The following is a 22,715-nucleotide window of genomic DNA, read 5'->3' as shown; positions in this document are numbered from 1 at the left end:
ACCAGAGGTGGGGAGATGGGGGGGGGAAGGAAAAAAAAAGCACAAAGTTCATCTCAAATGACCAGAAATTTTATATTGAAGCAGCTGTGTGAAGAATTCAGCAAAAAGAAATTCCCTACACACCACTTTTGGTTTGGTCTAAATTGCCACTACACTGCGTGACTTGGAAGGGGGTTGTGTAATCAAATGGAGATTATTGAACCAGTACTAGAGGTCAATCTAAAGAAGCCAGGTGCAAGCAGGGGTTTTGACTGTTGTTTGGAGATTGTCTAAAGATGACAATAAGGTTGAGAATATTCATGGAGAATATTCCAAAGGCTAGAAGTCAACTGCAGCTACTTCTGCCAATGGTTGGAAGAAGACTGTAATAAGCTCAGAGGAATGGTGAAGGTTGTAAAAACAGGAAACAAAGAGATTTAAACACAAGGAACTGATTTTAATTTTTCAGAAAAATGTAGATCAAAGTGAGAAACATTGCCATTGTTATAGAAGTTGATGTCATGAGCTCACACGTATGGAGGAAGAAAAGTTAAAATAGCCATTCATCATGGAGATAGGATAGATCCATCAGCAGCTAATGTTATAGAATGGAGTTTGCAACTAAGGAACAAAGCTGGAAGTTCAATCAAGAAGAAACTAATAGCTGATAGAGACTGGGAAGGGGAAATGGAGTTGGAAGGTCAGAGTTTGCAGCAAGGGCAAATACAGTCTTCAAAATTCCTGATGTCTACTTGCAGGAAATTACTGTTCATCAGTTACTAAGTAGTCAACAAAAAACAGGCAGGGGAATGGTTGAGGGAAATGATGGGAGACATACAGCTGTGTTTCATTTGAGTGCTTGGAGAAACTAACTTTGTGTCTACGTATCATCTTGTTAAGTGGCATCATGTAGATGAAGTAGTCAACTAAGGCAATGATAAACCCTTCAATCAAAGCCCAGAAGAGATATCAAAACTGAAGATCTGATGCGTAAAAGAGGAACCAATATGGACAGAAAATACACTGGAATAGCAAGGTACAATTACCATATTTGACGGCATACAAGAACCAAACCCCCCCCCAATTTTAGCGGTGGCAGTGAGCAAGCGCTTGACAAGCCACTCACTCACTCATTGCCACCCACTCTTGCGCCTCATTCAATTTGCTCAGGGCACCGTGCTCATCGAACAAAGGCTCAGCGCAGAGCCTGATCACTGAGGCCCAATGCTCCCCTCAAAGCAAGTGATTGTACCATGGGAATGTACTAGAAACACGGGTGTTGTTGCACTGCTAGCGGGGGGCTGCCATCTCACCGGGGGAATTGAACGGCAGTTCTGGAAAGCACGGGCCATCTGAGGGAAGGTGGTCCGCAAAGTTGCAGGCCCACTTCCCGGACAGCCATAGCATCTCCGCGGGCTTCTTGAAGTTGGGTGATTAGCTTCAGTGCTTTCCTCCTGTCACCATCTTGTAGATATAAGCTTCCACTACATTTGTACTTTGGTGTGCCATGGAAGGTAGCGGCACCAAAATATCACCTTTGTATACAAAACTTGATTTGGGGGGGGGGGGTTTGGAGCAATTTTTAGGAAAAAGGAGGGTCTTGTATGTCATCAATTATGGTAGTAACAATGTCAGTGATTAGAGATTTAAGTGAAAACATGATCATACAGCTCATGACAAAACCCAAGAGGAAACTCAAACAAGAAAAGATGCACATGAAAATTATCCCATTTAGAGAGAAAAAAAACAAAGCACAAAAAAAACCTGATGCTGGATATCTGAAATAAAAATAGGAAGTACTGGAAATATGCAGATCATGCTGTAAAGACAAACATAATTAATGTTTCAGGTCAATGACTTTTCATTAGAACTGCTGAGAGGAGTCTAGAGATGAGACATCTGTTTGGAAGAAAATGATTAGGGACACAAGTGTATGTTCTTAAGAGTGTGTGTCATTTATCAAACCAAGTTAGATGAAAGCCAATAAGGGAAGCTATGAATGTTTAAAATGAATTGAGTCAAGGAAGCACATGGAGAAACCCCCAACAAAATCAAGCCCAGTAATGAGGTGAGAGCAAATAGAAACCATTAGAGTAGGGACAAAAATACCTCATCTCCACCAGTGGCTTTTGTTCCTTTAGCTGCCAAGACAATGGGTTCTGGAACTCCCCAACTAAACTATTTTCAGACACCTTAATTTTTACCAGGTGGCATGCAATTGTAAGTTTCCATTTAAAGTGAAGTGATGGGGGACATCACGTGATGTATAGGGTTAGGACGTAGAAGCTGACCCGCCTGGTAAATCAGCGAAAAAGTACCGAATAAGAAATATTTTAAACTTTTAAAGTACATTTAAACACTGTTGCACCATTTTAAAAAAAGCCTCCAAAAGAAAGATAAAACTGCTGGTGCCTTACCTGGAGCCTGACATGACAAAATCAAGAGAGATCTGAGGCCTACTGCAAGTCAGAAGCAGGAAGCTAGTTTTCGAGCTACTCACTGGGTGAGTGAAACTGTCAAGGGAGCTTCTGCCGAGGTCCCTCTCCTGCAGCAACGGAGAAATGGCATTAGAGAAGAACCCAGAAGCACATCATGCATGTGCAAAAAGTCAGGGCCTTCAGAAACGCCGTCATAAGAAGAGGAATCAGGTTCCCAATGGACCAGCAGAGAAGAAGCTGATAAGGAAGATCAGCAGTTAGAAGAGGAGACAGTGAAAGAAGCTAAAACTTTTAAAAGTAAACGTAAAGTAGAAGATATAACCAGCATTGATTTATTAATAATAAGAATTTAATGAAGTGAAACAAGAAATAAATAAAGACCTGGATGCTGTTAACGAAATGAAGAGAAAATTTGACAAATTAGATGGGAAAATGAAAAAAATGCAGGGAGAAATACAGCATGTGGATGATAGAGTTTCTGGAGTGAAAGATTCCACCACTTTTAATTTAAAAAAATTATTTTATGTATGTATTAAACAATTAAAGATCAACATACCAGGAGGGTTGAGGAGGAGATGAGCTTCTGAATCCTACTGTATCATGAGGGTAATAGTGACCTTGGCCACAACCCTTAAACTAGAGGGAGTTAGTGTGGGTAATTTTTCAAGAACACTTACAGGGATTGAGGGGGGGGGGGAGGTTATTTTGTTTACATATAGTTATAAATGTGGTCAAATGCATGCTCGAGAAGTAAGTCTGTTTTCTTTTCTCTATCTAGATTGCCAGAACTGCGTGCCATTACATTGGATATTGAATTAGAGTTGAGAGAGGAGTCACAGGTGTAGGAAGGAGTAGGTTATCGGGATGAGTAATATAGTGAAATTTTTAAATTTTAAATGTTAATGGGCTAAACGGAACAGTGAAAAGAGAGTATTGGCACATTTTAAGAAAATGGGACCATACTTAGCTTTTTTTTTGCAAGAAACACATTTAATTTATAAAGAACATTTGAAGCTAAATAGAGACTGACTGGGTTGGGAACGTAGCAGCTTCTTCATTTGATTCCAAGGCAAAAGGAGTGGCAATTTTGTTGAGAAAAAAAAAAATCTCCCAATTACAAAATGTAGTAACTGATCCTGCAGGGAGAAAGGTGATGGTACATTGTCAAATATATTTGGATTATGGACTCTCATGCACCAAATGTGGACGATGAAAAATTTATACAGGAAACACTTTCAAATTTAGCAGAGGCACATGAGAATATTTTAGTAGGAGAAGATTTTAATTTTTGTTTGGATCCAATTTTAGATAGAACTGCTAGAAGAACGTCAAGAGCTAAAGCAGCAAAAACCACATTGGTATTCATGAGGGACTTGAACTTATTAATAGGTGCATGAAGGAGAATTCATCCCAGAGAAAGGGATTATTCTCTTTATTCAAATAGGCATGATTCCTGTTCCAGAATTTATTTATTTTTTTAAATTTCAGCACAAGTACAAGGTAGGATATTAGAAGCAGAATATAAAGCGAGAATTTAGTCTGACCATTCACCTCTATTGATGATGATTGTAATACCTGTTAAAGAGAAATTGTTTGAAACAGCCTGTTAAAGAGGCTGATGGTGTAAGTAAAATCCTGCAAATGCGGAGGTCTGTGCCCAAGATGGCAATGCCTGTGCTTGGCAGCAGTCTTGATAGGTTGCAGATGCCTGGGTGCAGCTGATTAGGGAAGGACAAGGAGAGGAAATAACCCTACAAGGCAGTGACCATGACAATGAACCAGCGAGGGGCTCACTCAAGCTGCAGGTAACTTGTGGTCTGAGGACCTGCACAGCCTGCGTGCGACCAGATATCAGAACTGGGATTCAAAAGGGTACTGAGAACAACCAGGACTCCCCAAGGTTTCCTGATTGTGTCAGAGGTTAAGATCTGGAGGTCAGGTTGCCGATGAATCAAACAGAAATCTGTGCAGTTGCAGAGACAGCAGGTGCGCTGAAAGCAAATTCATGAACTCTCGGCAACTTTTTTGCTTCTCTTTCACTTACTGCAAGGGCAACAGGCAAAACCAGTGGAGACTCTGCCTTATGGCAGGAAGGCGGCAATTTTGTGTAATATTACACGTTCTGTCCTATTAGATGACAATAAAGGAAACTTGAGATAAAATTTTGTAGCAATCATTCAGGAAATAATTAAGATGCTAATAATTTTAATGTCTCATTATACATCATACAATGTTCAGATTTAAGGCGCTTTCGAGAATAGAATGTATAAAAGGAATGCAAATGAACTGTTTCTGAACTTAACTGAGGTGAGAAAGTACTGTACAATGTCTGCTAATAGTCTGTCTGACAATACCAGTGCTGCTTAGATTAATTCCATAAAGAACAAGAGGAAATTACTTTTTTTTTTAAAAAAAGGCACGTAAACATCATGTGTGGCCAGAATTGAGATACGACTTTGGTTGGGTTCTGATGAAGAGCTACTGAAGTGATAAATTCAAGTTTAAGGACAAACTAGGCACCAAGACGAGATAAATCTTTGGCACCAGGTAACTTTTCTAGAATTATTCAATTCTAAAAATGCATAGTTATGAAGTACAGTACCTACAATATTTCAATATGCATGGGACTTGCTCTGGCCCAGAGAAAATTGAAATGTTGTAATTTATTTTTCAGTTTTCCACAAGATCAACTTCTGAATCTCACCAAGCATTTTGTTTGAAATAGAAGCATATGAATTACAAGATAGTTACAAGATCAGTCTCTGACAAATTAGCTGATCTTAGCTGGGGAGAGAACAGGGGTGTGCCCACCCAAACTCTGTGGTTTAGGGTGGAGATCTTAAAAAAAAAAACATCAGCCAAAATTCCTCCTGATCATCGTTCAGTGACCTCTGTACAAAAGTAGACATTTGGAAAAAGTCAAAAACCAGCCACTATCCCTTGAGGTCCACAGACTGCAACTACTTATTTAGGCTCCACCTGAACAACCCCAAATTCAGCTGTGAGCAGCAAGATACCAAACCACTGAATTTTACATCAGATTCTCAACTGTGAAAACACTAAGCTTCGCAGTAAACCAATCTGCTTTTCAATATTTGGCCGACTGCAACTCTTAATTAGCCCAAAACAAAGACAGGCTATTTGGCATCCAGCAAAAGAATAAAAGAGGCGCAAGTACAGCTGGTTCTTGCTGATGCTGTGCTCCTCAACTGAGCAAGTGAACTTTTGACAAATACAAAAACAAATCAAATTTCGGTAAGTGCTGAAACTGGCAATGGAAAGTGGCATGACACACACTCCTGTTCTTCATTGACCCCTACCCCCACTGCAAAATTAAATGCTGGGATTTCTAGCAATCTTCAGCAGGGTGATGCCCACCAATTCTTCCTCAGCATTTTCACCTTAAAGAAAGCAAATACATTCAGATACACCACCACTTCAGAAAGCACAGATAGAGTTTACGATGTCCTATCAAAAGCACACAAGGGACAGATGCCCCGTTTGAATAGAAGAGCTGAAATAACTGGAGTTTTCTCTTTCGTGGTTCACAAAGCAAATCATACTGCAGCCTCCAATACGAATTGCAAATCTCTCTCTTTTGTCTTCCTTTTGTCCTTCAGAAACAGAGACCGTGGAAAGAATCTGGACGGAGGCCCAAACATCACCAAAAGCTACAAATTTGTAACCAAGATCTTTACCCCGAAAACAATTCCTGATCCCACCCTCCTGAACCTACCCAATTCCCCAGTGAAGGTCATTTGCGTCAAAGTGCAACTTAGCCAGCAATAGCTGTCTCCATCTAACACAAAGACAGATCAGAGTGCTGGCCCCTATTACACGTGGCTGTGCCACAATGAGCAACATTCTACAAACAAAAGGCAGCTCACACTGTGCAACAGCTACGTACAGCTCTGTTGATACTGCTACTCAAAACTAACATTTCAATTTAGGATGGTGAACAAGGCTACTCATATAGACAAAGGGATTGTGTTCCTACTCCTTTACCAATATCTTAAAACTATTCAGGGTAGTGAACAGAAAAATAAAGTCAGACAGTGGCCAGCATTTTTTCAACCAGTTGTTACTACTGAACATGATTAATCATTCACAACACCACGCAGTTTTTACATTTAACACTGTGTGCCATCTCCAAACCAAAAATATGATGTGCCATTTCATTTTACTAGAACTTCCACAGCCAGGAAACGTTTGATAAATTTATATACTCCATAAAATGTCAGAAAGAGAAGAAGAATTGGAAAACATTACCTTTAAACATATACACACAGATCATCCACATTTGAGCAAATCGTAAAAGAAACCATTGGTTTCTGACTCCGTGCCGTTTAAATCATAGCCTTCCATCCAAAAGCTAATGGGTTCATCCGAATCTGTATGGCACATGAGAATTTTAACCTGACTATGAGGGGTACTTATATATTTGTGTACCCAGGACACAAAAAAAGGAGCATAATTAAATGTTTCATTTAATCCTAGTTTAATTTATGTAATGTTACAATGAAGGAGGAAGCAGATTCATAGGCTCCATAAAAAACCTTATCAGTTTTTAAAAAATGAGAAAACATTTAACAGTATTGAACTGCACAATGCTCTTTAAATTTTACTCACTTCCATCAAATGCTCCATCTGTTTGTGAACTATTAAGATATCATTATCTAGCATTTGGCTACTAAGACAGTTTTAGGGCACCACTTCTGAGGAATTTTTTAAAAATCTATCCTTTATTTGCCATTTCATTCCCACCCCCCCCCCCCACCCCCAACTCACCTCGATTCCCCTAAAACTAGGAATCATGTTTTTGATGTTCCTTCAATTGAAATTACATTGGGTATCTCGAGATTTTTAAGAAAAACAGAGCAGTTGCTTAATACAGAAAAAATGTAGAGAGGATTCGATTTTGCATCTCACAAGCAAAAACATGTTGATGTTGCTGGACCATAATCCAACTTCTAATCCAATGCTGGAAAACATCAGCAAGGTTACCCATGCTGAAAAATGCACACACAAGCACCTCAGGTCAGGGCTGGCCTCCCCTAAAGTGTTATGTGCAACAAGTAAATAAATCTGCTGACATAAGCAGTCTGGCATTTCAGGTGCAAAAATGCCTTGATGATGCAACAGGAAGTCATCATACAAAAGGAGTCTAGTAGCCCTTCTCAGGATGCTCCATCCAGTTTCTAAACCAATCTTGATATCGCTGTTTCATGCAAGCTGTTTCCTCCCTCACTTTCTTCTCATTTCTGCCCTCCCAACCCCTGCTGAAAGTATTGATTTGTTAGTGGATCACAGAACAAGCATTCTCGGGTGTCAAGCTCAAACAGGCATCAGTTTGGCTGACGTTGATATCAGTGGACACCAAAGCAAGAGGAAGGACTGTCATTGTTGGTAAAGCATAAAAATCAAACATTGAGAAGGGATAGCCAAAAATCAAAATGTGGAATCAGTTTGGGCAGAGCAAAGCAGCAAGCACCAAGGGTAGTAAACATTGGTGGGAGTTGTCCACTGGCTTCCACACAATGATAATGTAGCAGACAATCTCAAACAGGAAATAAGAAAATCATGCAACAAGGGTAAATCATGCACAGGTAAATCGAAATGAGGAACTGTAGCATAGTACATGAGGATTTATTGTCTATGATTATATTTATGGCCAGTACATATTCCAGTTTGGGTATTGCACAGAGAGAATGGATTTATTAATAATCTTCTTGTGCCAAGTCTTTTAGTGAAAGAGTGACCACAACATGATAGAATTATTTATTAAAAGTGGAAAATGAAGTAATTCAATCCAAAACTAGCATCTTAAACTTCCAGGATACAGGTGCTTAATCTTTTAACCAAAATGACAAAGATAAACCGCTCCCTCCCCGCTGCCATTCTCATCGCTCGCCCGCACCGCCACTCCCTCCCTGCTCACCCGCTTGCGCCGCGCTGCCACTCCCTCCCCACTCGCTCCATGCTGCCATTCTCACTGCTCGCCCGCCTGCACCGCACTGCCACTCCCTCCCCACTCACCTGCCTGAGCCATGCTGCTGCTCTCTGTCAAATACCCTTTCAGTGGAATTGCTGAAATTCTGCTGGAGGACAATCCCTGTATTTTTAAGTAAAATATACAGTAAAACTTCAAACTTAAACTGGCTCAAACTAAGCTAAACGCCTGAAAATATACTGTAGATACAATTAAAATGTTCAGTTTTCAGAATTTTGTATAAAAGGTTCCGTACCTATACTATGAATGTACAAGATGTGAACAGACTGTTACAATAAGAAGCTTCACTGAAAAGCATGACTATGGTAGACAATGGCTAAAATTTAAGGGCCAATTACAATGACAACAGTTCTATATTCCATAAGAACCCAACCACGACCAACAAATGTCTTGGATATTAGATCCATAGTCATGTACAGCTTCCAAAAACGCAAACTTCAGGGTTATAACAGTTTAGAATTCTACAAAAATTGGAAGATTAAATCATCAAAATTCATAAATTTGGAAGGAGCATATAAGTGAAGGCTTCTATTTAATAAAATAGAAAATCAAGAAACAGGATAATTCATAAAGTTGAAGATAAATTAAACTTATTATACAAATACTTTAATTGCCTTCAAATATTTGGGCAGAACTTCCCAGAAATGCCAAACAGAAGTAGAAATGAGAAGGAATTAAAATAAATTGTGATGGTGTTTTTAAAAAAAACAATTGTGCTGGTGAAATATGTGCATCTGATGAGCTGAATCCCAGAGTAATAAAAAAGGATAGTCATGGAAATAATGAAACAGTTCCAGCACAGGGGAGGTGGCAAATGAAACCTCATGATTTAAAAGTGAAGGGAGAGAGAAAGCAGGAGACGACAGACCAGTCAACCTCATAATAGAAGAGAAAATGCTAGTTTATGAAGGATGTGGTAACAATGCCAAGAAAATCAAAATGGGATTACACAAAAGTCAACAAACTGATAAAGGAAATTTACTGGAGTTTTTTTTTTGAGGATGTAACTTGTGGCACATAGGAGAATGAGTGGATGTGCTATACAGGTAAGTGTGTTACAGTAGCCACAATAGCACTGCCATCGTGAAGTGTCACACAGAGATGAATCTGGAAAATTAAAGCACATATACTGGCGTATATTGAAAACTATTTGACAGACAGGAACAAACAAATCTTTAATGGTATGGTCAACGACAACTTACAAGAGAGTAGGGATCAGAGCTTGGGCCTCATCTATTCAAAATCTGCAATGATTTGGAAGAGAGAATTGACAGCCATGTTTTTAAGCCTTTCAGTGACACAAAACAGTTACACTTTGAGTCACGAGGAAATTACAAGAGGTTCCAAGGAAATTTAGACAGTTTTGAGAGTGGCCAAATACAGAGCAAATGGAGCATACGTGGATAAATCTGAAGTGAACCACTTTGGTCAGAAAAACAAAGGGAGAGCATTATTGATATAGTGACATTTGCCACACTTGCAGGTATATTGGCCTTCATTGCAAGAGGCCCTGAGTAAAGGATGTCTTACTGTAATTATATGGAGCCTTGAGACAACATCTTGAGCACTGAACAGTTTTATCTCCTATAAAAATGTTTACTTGTTACAAAGGAATGATTCATAAGTTTGCAGCAATGTCATATTCGTAGAAAATGCATTGACTCCTCATTTATTCACATGCAAAATACTACTGAGCTTGAATGGCTGCAGGAAGGGAATATATATTGTCTGGTTGTCCTGTCTGAAACCAGGTACCATGTTCTGTGGATATGGTGTAAAGACATTTGGGACAAAACAGAAACAGAAGAGACACTTTCCTCTCCTCCCCCTCACCACCCACCCCCCCCACAGACACCCCCCCCCACAGACACCCCCCCCCCACAGACACCCCCCCCCACAGACACCCCCCCCCACAGACACCCCCCCCACAGACACCCCCCCCACAGACACACCCCCCCACAGACACCCCCCCCACAGACACACCCCCCCACAGACACACCCCCCCACAGACACACCCCCCCACAGACACACCCCCCCACAGACACACCCCCCCACAGACACACCCCCCCACAGACACAGACACAGACACACAGACACACACACACAGACACACACAGACACACACAGACACACACAGACACACACAGACACACACAGACACACACAGACACACACACAGAAAGATAGCAAGATGTAAAATGTATCAAAGGGTAAAGAGAGAAAGCTGGAATATAACGTGGAGATGGAGGATCTGCCATGATGAAAATACAGTACAACTCCAGTTATCCGAAGTGATTGGAACTGGGCCTATTTCAGATCAACGATATTTTCAGATAACTGGTCATTTCTTTTTTTTAAAAAAAAGAACAGCCCAGTAGCAACAGCAAATAATTTTTAAGTGTTTAAACAACAAACAAGGGAAGGCCTTTTAACCATGAAATGTTTAATTCTCACCAAAAAAGCTTGAAATTCTACTCAGAGTTTTTTCCAAAATTCCAATTTTTTTTCAACCAGTGACGTCAGTTCGACTTAAAAAATAAACAAGATAACTGAGAGTTTCTGATCGTTTTGGATATCCTCACTTATCGGACTTATTTCGGCTCGAAATTTTTCAGATAAATAAGAATTTCTTATTTTTCTGAAATCATCAATTATCCAAATTACATCTGGAGCCAAAGAGATGTCATTTCCAGGTCCAAAGAATTTGGGATAACTGAGCATTTTGGATAATCAGAGTCAAACTGTAATTGGACAGGACAGGTCCAAAGAGCCAAAGAGCTACTCTTTGTTTCAGGCTTCCGAGACGTCGTAGATCTCCATTAGCATTAACCAGCAACCAGAATATCTGGTTCATTTTTATTTGCCCAACTCAAGTAAAACTGTTACCCCATGATCATATGCTATTTCCAATTTGTATTACCCATTTAGTTGCATCACTGATACCTCCAAGATTCCAGGAGCATAACATAGCAAGTGATTGCTCAAAACAATTTAAGCAGAATGTGGAGTTTAAGTCTAACCCTTGCACATACTTCAGATGATGTAGCTTCATCTGCTATAAACAAGCCACTTCTGACCCTCCATTGTAACCTAGACTCAGTATTCAAATCTGTACAAACAAGTCTCCACAAATTTCTTTCCATCCTTCAAGGATAGAACACTTTAACCTGTCCCTAATCTTCCCAATTGCTTCCAACGATTCTTGTTGCTTGCTTTATCAATACCACAATGTTTTATTATCTAAACAAATCCCCTCCTGGTCATTCTGCACAGCATTTCACCCCCCCCCCCCCCGCAAATTTAAATAAAACACTGCAGCACATTGGAAAATTTCAAGTACAACCTGACGAAACAGTGTCCTCTAGTACTCGGTGCAAAATACGCAGACAACAGACATAATACATACGGACAAATAATACATATGCAGGGCAAGTATTGTTTTTAAAATTTAAATTTAGACATACAGAACAGTTACAGGCCATTTCAGCCCACAAGTCCATGCCACCCCACTTACACCCAAATAACATACACCCCCAGTACGTTTCAAACATTGGAAGGAAACCGGAGCCCCTGGAGAAACCCCACACAGACGTGAGGAGAATGTACAAACTCCTTACAGACAGCACAGGATTTGAAGCCCTGGTTCCCGATTGCTGGCGCTGCAAAGGCGTTGCACTGTTACGCCACCCGTAAGTATATAAATAAATATTGTTTTGTACACAAGTCTCAGGTGGTTGGTGTGAGCAGTTCCTTTGGTCATTCAGCATTCTCACTGCCCTTAGGAAGAAATTGTTCCCCAGCTTGGTAAACCTGGCTCTGATACTCCTGTATCTCTTCCCCCAACAAGACCAGCTTAAAGATGCTGGGCGTGGGGATGGAAGGGGTCCTCAATAATTTTGTGCACCCTCTTCAGACAATGATCTGGAAGATTATGTTGATTGGGGGATGGGTGGGAGGAGTGGAGGGAGACTCCAGTGATCCTCTCTGCCACTTTTATGGTCCTGTGAATCGACCTCTGATCCACAATAGGTCACTAGTTAAGTAAACTCCAAGGAACTTGGTGCTCTCCACTACAGAGTTGTTGATGTGGACGTTCCTGGTCCTCCTGTAATTCATGATCATCCCCTTCGTCTTCTCCACATTGAGACTCAGGTTGTTACTATCGCACCATTTCACAAAATTTTCCACTTTTCTGTAGAGCAGCTCATCGTTGTTGCTGATGTGGCCAACTACTGTTGTGTCATCTGCAAACTTGATGACACTGTTGGAGCTGGATCTGATGATGCAGTTGTGGGTCAGTAGCATGTATGGGAACGGGCTGAGTACACAGCCTTGAGGTGCACCAGTGCTTACCGTGATGGCACTTGACATTCTGCTGCTGACCGGGACATTTCTCCAGGTTGATAGACAAAATTTGTGCTCTTGCAGAATGTTTGTCACATTGCTCATTATAGCACAATGAAAATAACTTGTATCCAGCTAACTAGTCCATCAGTTTCACTAGCTTTCAAAGCTATTTTTATTGAACCATGTCCAATAACTAAAAACAATGCAAACTCAACTTACCAGGAACCCATTAGAATGCCAAACCGACTGCAATTCTAAACCGCAGCAACGAGCGGGTTCATTGCTAGTCGTCAGGGTTAAAAAATGTCTTTCACCAAATTAAGCTCAAACCTCAGAAATGTAAACTGACAATTATACACAAGTAATGGCATGTTTGGTCTATGTTACAGTGTATTTTACACCAAGCTGCATATCCACAACAACAATTATCAAAAAATTCTTACAGAAAACTTCAAGATGAACATCAGGTACAAAAAGTAGCACTGAAGTAGAACTCAGTGGTTCACGGGGTAGAGCAGTACGCTCATTTGTCCTGTCCTAGTCAGGGAGATCAGGAACAGTTCAATTGAGAGTGTAACCACAGAGTTGATGACAAGAGTATGTTCCATGACTCACCTCAACCTCTTGCAAAAAAAAAATGATGCTGACAGGTGGCTGCCTTTCAGGAGTAAATCCTGGTAATGTAGCTGCATCCCAGTTTCAGTTATTGGCTTTTGGGCTAGCAGCAAGGATTAATTTACACCTGAATTAAATGGTTTTAATAAACCCAGCTTCAACTTGTTCAAGAGAATGACATCATGTACAAAAAAGCAGTCTCTTTCAAAACCATGGAACAAGAGCACACAAATGCAGTTGACATGTCAAAGTGATCATAAACTACAGCTAACCACACACACTCTTTTGATTATTAGTAGGTAAAGCATGTCACCCTGTAAAATATATTGCTAGAACATCTCAAATTTAAGACTCACTCAAGTAAGCTCTGCAAAAAGAATAATTGATTTTACGTTCCAAGTCTGGAAACAAAAAAAAAAGTTGTTAAACACTTGTTCCCAGCTATTATTCACCAATCCCTGCTGGACAACATTCTTACAAAAATTAAAACATGAAAGTTTGCAGACACAGTGGCTGAAGTAAAAACCACAATGCTGGAGAAACTCAGCAGGTCAAACAGTGTCCTTTATGGGCAAAGATAGACACATAACCAACTTTTGGGCTTGAGCCCTTTAAGGAATTTTTTTTTTTGGCTTGCACCTCAAGTTCCAAACATTGGTTATGTGTCTATCTTTGCTACATAAAAGACACTGCCTGCTGAGTTTCTCCAGCATTGTGCTTTCATTTTTTACAACATTCTTACAAGGTCAAAACAGGCTTTACTGCTACTCCTACAGTCAAACAATCCACAAATGCACACAGGAGTGAGCACTCGATCAAGGAGTTGACTTGGATCTTGGATAAAGCCGAATATGGGTCTAATTGATAGCTTGAGAAGCAGCAAAATTTAAACAATGTGCAAAATAATTTTGATATAGGAAGAATGTTTTTTCAGTTCATAAATCCACAAAACCAATTAAATTCATACAAAACCATCAGATGATTCTAATTGTGACATCAAGTCACCTACTGATAATGTAGGATACCCATCATATCAGTGCCCAAGAGTTAGGTGACATCCCTTAACAACCATTAGTTGGTGACACTTGTGTCGAGTGTGATGACTCGCTTTGAGAGGTTGGTTACGGAAGACAGATCTGGCTCCACTTCAATTTACCTATCTTCACAACAGATCAACAGTGGATATTGTCTCACTGGACTTCCACATGGTGTTAGATCACCCACACCTCAAGAACATCTACGTTCATTGACACCCCCACCCCAACTCAGCGTTTAACTCCATCATACTAGCAAAACCAATAATTAAGTGCAGCGGTCTGGGATTCTTGTCATCCATTCCATCAGCAGACCACAGTGCAGGCCAGCAACATTCCCTTCTCCTCACTGACCATCAACATAATGGCACCCAAAGGCTGTGTGCTTAGTCCCTTGCTCTATTCCCTACACACTCATGATGTACAGCCAAGTTCAACTCCAACGCAAGCTATAAATTCGCTGACAACAGTGAATAATGGGAAATCTCGAGAATATGGTTGTGTGATGCCTGAACAATCTTGCTCTCAACATCAGTATATTGTGAACTTTAGGAAAGGGGGAGTGGTAGGCCAAAGGACTACACACCAGTCTCATTGATGGGATAGCATGGGAGAGCACTTGATCAGAGGATCTCTCCTGGAACTAGCACAGAGGCAACAATGAAGAAGGAACACCAATGTCTGTTCTTTCTGTTGTCTGAGATTTGGGATGTTGATGAATATTAAACTTCTACCAGTGGTTTTATCATAGTCTGGTTTGGAAACACAGGAGCCTATAAAAACTGACAAAGCTAGCCAAGTTCATTGCAAGTATCATGGTCCAATCTATTGAAGACATGTGTGCAAGATGCTGCCTCAAGGCAGCCAACATAATAAAAGACCCCTCTTATCCTAGTCATAACATCTGCACATTGCTATCTTCAGACAGGAAGTATAGAAGCCTGAAGTTCAGCACCTCTAGCTTCAAGGACAATTATTCCCCTGAAAACTATCAGGCTCTTGAGCCTTCCTATACCATCCTAACCTATTACTACCACCAAGATATCTCTGAACTAATAAAACACTTGATTTTTAAAAAAATTTTGAATATTACCCATTTATCTGTCTTGGCATATTGTTGTAACAATGTATACTTCTAAACTGGGTGATACCTATGTGGCTGTAACAAGCAAGAATTTTGGTGCATTTGTATGTTATAGTTATGTACATACAATAAACTCATTATTAATGCAATTTAACTACAAGGATGGTGACACAAGATCTAGATGCACAAAACTAGCAATTACAGTGGACGTGTTTTCATGGCGAACATTGTCATTGAACAATTACAGTGGATACTCTCCAGTGCCATTTACATGGGCATTCAGAAACCTATTTTCCAGATCTTTTCATCACACTTACACAGGTACTTCTGGAGGCATAGTGCTTCGAGTTATAATTGCAATCCTGCTACAGTCCATAAACATTACAAAGCAGAATTTTCATGGGTATGTCATTCACCCATCAATTATTTCTTTCTAAACAGCTTCCACTGGATTTTCAATGAAAATACTAGCTGAGGAACTGAACTGTACTTAGCATGAACCTTGGCTGAGAATACCATCAGCTATGGCTACCAAGTGCCAGAACCTAAGACAAACACTACTACTCTCAGCAAAAGCTCATTTAAAAGTAATCAAGATCAGGAGCTAATTTTACACAATTTCAAAACATAATGGACAGCCAACAACCAATGTTCAACAATCAACTGCCATCTCAATGCAGAGCTGCAAACATGTGTGTCAATAATCACAAATTAACCTAGTAGGACTACATATTACCACAAACCTTTGGATGTTAAAAACAAACATCAAGTCGGAATTGAGCATCTTCAAATTCTGCTCTAATTTCATTTACTTCACTTGATCTTAGCCAAAAGGCCGTTTACTTGTCAAAAGGTTCAACTTTGGGGTGAAGGCTATTTATACAAAATGAAATCCCCTCATTTTTCCTATCCCATCTTACTTGAAGATGGGCATCTTCAGCTTTCATCGGTTTTGTACATTTTCTATGCTCAATGCTCTTCAATGACATGCACATGATTATGAGAATCAGGAGTTACAGCCATTTGTTTTTAAATTACATCCTAGAGAAATTTTGGCATAAATAGCACCCAAGCCACCCATCTAGTCGTAGATCAACCAACTCACCAAGAGGACTGAAACATACATCAAACAGTTCTGTATATGCCAAGAGATAATATAGTCAGTGCACTAACAGGAATCAGATAAGATTCTGAGCCCAATACCTTTCCTTATTCAAAACTGAGATTTTCTGACTGCAATTATCAACACTTTTCAAAAATCAGACACCTCAGATGTTCCTGCATGGCGAAAAAAAATTGCTTTGGTGATAATTATCCCCTCATAGATTTAGTAATTACAGTAAAATAAATATGGTCTCTGCTAAAGAATACAAATATGTTGAGACCTACCAAGGTAACTTTAACAATGAATGTTCTAAATATACTGTCCTAGTCATCTCCTGTGTAATTTTTTTTTTTAAAGCATGAGAAATACAAGGGTACCTTATCCCACTATTGATGCAGGTTACATACAAGATGGAAAAGTACATAATTTGGAATTACATTTATGCATTCTTCTTGATACAGCTCGAGGACATGGTGGCAAGGTAAAATAATACAGCATAGGTGCTTCAATGCCTTTTGCTACAAGTCTGGTAAAGTATTGTTACTCAACTGGTCACTTCAGCCTGATTCTGACTACTCAGTTCCACCTGCAGTGCAGTTAATCATAAACAGGTTGTTGTCACCTGGCCAACACACAAAATCCTGTGCCAGGGTTATAAATTTTCTTGTCTCTTACGCAGTCATGCTGGGAAAGGACAGCATTTGCTCTGACACAGTCACACCAATGCTACTTCATGTCCCATTAGCAAATGACAAAGCTAAACTAGTGACACATCAACAGACATGGATACATTGCTGAGCGCACCAAAGAATAGCAACTGTATTAAAGAGCATCACACAACATCTGTTGGCAGGTGTTTGACACATTGAGAACTTCACATAGGTTTTTCCACATTTTAAACTGGTATACACCGAAGAACACACAAGCCCTAATTGCTTACGTTGAAATAACAGCATTTATATAAACCCACATATTTACCAAAATAAAACACTTCCACAAAAAATAGTTTAGCTTGAGGAACAAGCATTATACCAAGGAAGCAGATTCATTATCACAAGCATTATCACAGTCATGGCAGCCCAGTGCCAAGCAGAGCATGTGTCATTACTGGACAAACTCATCCACAAAAATAACTCTATTCACCAGTAATAAAATATCACAAAGCTTCTTATTCTCAGTGCATAATGTCAAATGCTTAAAAAATTCCAATGTTTTTGTGCATCGTTAAACGCCAAGTCTATTTTTTCTCTCAACCCCATTGTAAAGCTATTATTCCCCTTCTGCATAAAAATGATTTACATTCCATGATGAATACATTCTAATTGAGTATTCTTAAATTATGCAGAACAATCTCCAGTACACAATTCTCATGGCTTCAATCGCAGACCTCAGATTCAAAGCAGTTTGATCCTGGACTTTTACTGTACGAAAGTCCTGCAAGCACCTGCTGAAAAATCATTACACGTACCAGTATGCAGGCAGAGAGTAACCAAAAGACAAATCCTGTTTATACTGAGACCATGTTTCAAGCTCTTTACACAGAATTACAACAAACTCAAGATCTCAAATAACCTTAAATCAAAATATTTACTTTAATACAATGGCAATCTGCAGTCTGCCAGTGAAAATCACATGCAACTAAATTACTTTTCAAAAAACAACTATTTATTCACCCTGGCTTGGTTTTTTAATATAGGGTCATCAAGGTTTGCAGCAAATGTATCCAAACTAATTCTCTTGCAAAGTTAAATTCAAGGAAATACAGGCCAGAAGAAAAAAAATCACAATTATTTTCAATCTTTAGAAAAAGAATCAGCAATTCGCACCAATGTTGATGAAATTTTTCTTCCAAAAAGTTTACTCCAGAATTGACCAAACAATTTGGCAACTATCACTCGGAAGATTTTTAATTAACTCACATAATCATGAAAGGCTTTTGCTTCACTCGAATGTTCACACGTGTCTCGCCTTTCAGGAGCTGCACAGTAAAGGTCCCAAAATACGCTGACAAAGAAAAGAAAAGATGAATAATTTCATTCATTCCGAAATGTTTCATGCAGGTAAATACAGTTCTTTATCACATCCAAGACCAATACAATGATTTTGGTCCTTGAAAACAAAAATCAACCCAATCTACAATTTTTAAAAAATATTTGGAGGAAATGGTTTAAATTCCAACCTATCAGCTTCTCAGTCTACTTCAAGGTGTTTATCATTTCCATTCATACTAATGTGCTGCACATTTGCAAATCCCCTAGCTCTTACCTGGCATGTATACTCAGGTGCTCTCCCAAAACATTTACCTCGCTGAAAATGGGAATGTGAAACTAGTTTATCATTATTTCCAGAAAATTATTCCCACCTCACCAACTTACACTACATCCACTTCCCAGCCATCAAAATTAAATCCTACCTTATTTAAAAAAAATCAGACTACTTGTACCATCCCAGGATTTAACATCAAGACACACTTATCTATCTCTTCCCACTAAGCATGTCTGAAATCCAAAGCTGTAACTTCCAAATCCACCAGGATCCTCATCTCTTTACCCAATTTGCAAATACATGTGAAACCGTAAACATACATTGCCCAACATAAAATCTCCAACCTGAATAACTCCATCTTTTGCCTCAAATCATGAAACCATTCCATATGTTAATTTCTGTTCTTGCGATTCCCTATACCAGAACATGTTTTTGTCACTTTATATTCATGAATCAGTCCTGCAGATGCAGTACACCTTTACCTTTTCTATTCCAACTGATATTTTATCACATGAACAATGTTCTCTCTTATTTTCCATTACTATGTTGCACCTTTAAGATTCCACAGTATCTCAAGGAACTTCACACAAGGAAATGTCACAACAGTTGACCAAATAATTGCTGAAAGCATGCATTTTTTAAAAAACTTACAAATATATGTCAATAGGAAAAACAAGTATCTCTATTTAGGTCTTAATCTCCCTGGCCCTAGGGTGACTAAGGACATTTGTTGTACCCCATCTAAGGAAAGATTAGTCAAGTCACAGACTAATAAATGCACAATAACTCTCACTAACTATATTAAACACTGTTCTTTTGGGTCAACTTATTCTCAAGCTTAAATCCTCATTATAACAAATTAGGCAAAATTTGGGACAATCCATTCTCTCCCTCTGCCTTAACCCCATCTAAATGAAGATGCCACTTGACTTCCTCCAGCAGTTTTGGCTCTGGCAATGTACTTTATTTGAACCAAATAACCAAAACAGGAGTCTTTTCACCAGAACTTTAAGAATGCAAATGGGTCATCTGATTAATATTCTTGGTTGTGTAAAAGATGCAGTTTCAAACCAAATGAAGTTCAAAGATTTCTTTAAAAAGTTCTAAAAATACAAGTAGCTCCAAGCACCAAGTGTCCACTCAGAGAACTGTAAAAGCACATCAATAAGTTCTCAAACCAGACATGGACAACTCATTAGCAAAATTAGAAAGCACGGTATGAATAAGTACACTTTTTACTGAAGATGAACTGTAAAATATTAACAGCCAAATTAATTGCACCATGATTCAGAATCTTTGTCTTACTGGAGAACTTGGATTTATTAACATAAACAAAGAATATCCTGCTGAGTACCAAGAACTGGGTGGGAAAACATCCCAGTATTTGTAGTAAGGTTTCCCAAAAAGCCAAGTTAAAGATCAAGCATTGCAGAAAACAAAACAGTACATTTCCCCATGAAACAGAATAATAACGGTTTCTGCATCAACATTACAAGGAATGTATTATACATTCCAATGTATTTGTAATTGACAAAGGAAATGATCAGGCATGATACTCACACCCCAAGAAATGGATCCCAAAATTTCTAATGTAACCAAAAATCAAATAAATATGGTTTCCAATGAGAGGGAATGTGCCCATAGTGAATAATGCCAATACAACCAAATGGAATCAGGAAATGACCAAGCCCACCCAAAAATGCACTTGTTTACCTGTAAACATACATGATTCAGGGTCTACTAACAACAACCACCCAATAGCAATCTGCAGCAGCCTACCAATGAAAAGTCACATGCAACTAAATTACTCCACATCAAGAATTTGTTTACTCAAAAGACAATTTACATAATTTGTGTACAAAAATGTCTCCAGTTCCGCCACACAACTTCCAATTCACTTCAAATCCAGTTTAAAAACAATGAAGTCACACAGCCACAAAAGATGTTATGCATCTTGCTCACTCCAATACCTTCCATCAAAACACACAACAGGAAAAATGAATCCCAACAATGTTAACCCAGTGAGAAAATAGATTTGTACCTCTGAATTTGAGCAAGAAGTCTGGTGGAAGAAAATGAGTAACAGGTGACTGGAAAAAGGATTTTCTAAGTACATTCAATGTAATAACTCTTGTTTGAGTAAGCATTTGAAATCTTTAATTTTGATAGGCATCAGGAGTCAATTAACCTGAATGGATATTTGAATAAGATTCTACACAACTGCTACCACCTGTAGAATTACACCTGAGCAAAAGGCAAAAAGTCATTTGAGGGAGGATGATGCTTCCTCCAAACAGCGCACACCAAGTCTCTTGCTCCCCCACACGTGATGCAACTTTCAAGGTCTAGATAACCACCGCAGAATTTAAACAATCTACCAGTTCTGGTCACCCATCTAAACACCAATACTTTTCTTGGATTCTCTTCAAGTAACAATGCAGAATAACATAATTGCAAAGAGAAAATAACCTATGCATCTACCCCAGTCTTAAAACCAAAAAGTTTATAAACACTACTGTGTAATGCTTACAAAAAAGAGACAACACTTAAAACTTCAATCACAACTGACACATTTCATTGTAAACCAATCCTGCACACTACAATTTTGAAAACACCGCAAACTAAATGATTTAACTACTGGTCATGTAATCACCTCCAAAATGTTATGATTTTAACCAAAGGATGCCTGTTGCTATTACAGTATAACCCTTTGTGTGTGTTGATTCCCTGTAATGCTACATTAGTTATAATGTTGTCTCAAAGTTACAAGTGAGGCCACAGAATTAAGGTATCACTGGGAGCCATGGTGGGAACTCTGCACAAGCCCTGTGTGGGATACTTAAAATTATCGACTTACCACCACCAGGAGTGTAAAAACCCAGGAGGTTCTCCTAATGTAATATTTTTCTCCCATCGTATCTGCAAACCAAAAACAAAAAAACTCAGACCAAGTCCAGAAGGAAAACGGGGAGAGGGAGGACTGCGTTCAAAACTAGTCAGTTGAATAGATTTTTTTTTGGTTTTGCAGCCACAATAAATGGCAAAAGGTTAACACAATTCAAAATGGAGGCGAGATTGTCCGCCTGAGAAACAAAGGCTAAAGCGGAGTGATGGAGACATGTAGTTACCTCTGAGAGGAAGGTCTGTGCAGATTTCTGTGCCCCGACATGAAGCAGATATTCGTACACGTACAGAGCCAACCTGCAGGCGAGGGAGACACAAAGGAGCCGGTTACAAGGCTATCTATTTATTACAGCGGGAATGCGGAGCGAGAGGGAGAGAGCAAGTGAGGATCTGTGGGGGTTGTCATCGAGCGGCGCTGCACCAAGCCAGACCCGCCGGACACACGGCTTCATTCAGTTTCTTCAGAGAAGCGGAAACGCGCAGCGTGCGAGTCAAAAACAAATAAGAAGAAGAATGAAAAGCGATTGAATCCCGGGGATTTGCAGCGGCCGCTGCCCGGCCCCGGGGAGCCTGCAAACGCTGAGAAATGTTGGATTTCCCGAATAACAAAAGAGAAACTTACTTTTCTCGAGCTTGCCCGTCCGAGGGCACCGCCGAACCTTTGCTTTTGGCGAACATGCTTTCTGGGGAAGGAGCTGCCTGGCGTCGGGCACCTGTCAAACCATCAAACCCGGGGCGACCCCATCGCCGCGTCCGCGCACGCAGCCCAACCCCGGCAGCGGAAAAGGCGGCCTCGGCCCCGCCTTCCGCCACTGGAGTGACACGAAGCGCAATCAATCAGCCGCCGAGCTCAGACGTCAGTCTCCGCCGCCAGCCAATTGAGGCGTCAATCACGCTTGGACGGCTCATCCCTCCACCAATCAAACCCGGATGG

At 39.7% G+C, this 22,715-nt stretch overlaps 1 protein-coding gene across 18 annotated transcripts in view; it reads right to left on the bottom strand.

The window, feature by feature from the left end:
- Positions 1-22,584, bottom strand: part of LOC138763606 (single-stranded DNA-binding protein 3) — a 189,855-nt gene extending 167,271 nt beyond the window's left edge. For 6 of the 18 annotated variants that reach the window (XM_069938034.1, XM_069938042.1, XM_069938041.1 and 3 more), the window contains exons 1-4: positions 22,404-22,583; positions 22,006-22,078; positions 21,735-21,796; positions 18,532-18,616 (exon numbers count right to left, since the gene is read on the bottom strand). In XM_069938034.1, the coding sequence (XP_069794135.1) occupies positions 18,532-18,616; positions 21,735-21,796; positions 22,006-22,078; positions 22,404-22,459 (276 nt within the window). In that variant the 5' untranslated portion in view covers positions 22,460-22,583. Of the gene's footprint in view, positions 1-18,531; positions 18,617-21,734; positions 21,797-22,005; positions 22,079-22,403 lie in introns of all 18 variants that reach the window. The other 12 variants (XM_069938037.1, XM_069938040.1, XM_069938047.1 and 9 more) reach the window with 3 other exon arrangements.
- Positions 22,585-22,715: the final 131 nt, after the last annotated feature.

The sequence above is a fragment of the Narcine bancroftii genome, chromosome 5 (genome assembly GCF_036971445.1).
Source record: "Narcine bancroftii isolate sNarBan1 chromosome 5, sNarBan1.hap1, whole genome shotgun sequence".
Taxonomy (NCBI): Eukaryota; Metazoa; Chordata; class Chondrichthyes; order Torpediniformes; family Narcinidae; genus Narcine; species Narcine bancroftii.
The sequence above is the reverse complement of the archived record's forward strand: the minus strand, read 5'-3'. Positions and strand labels throughout refer to the sequence as shown.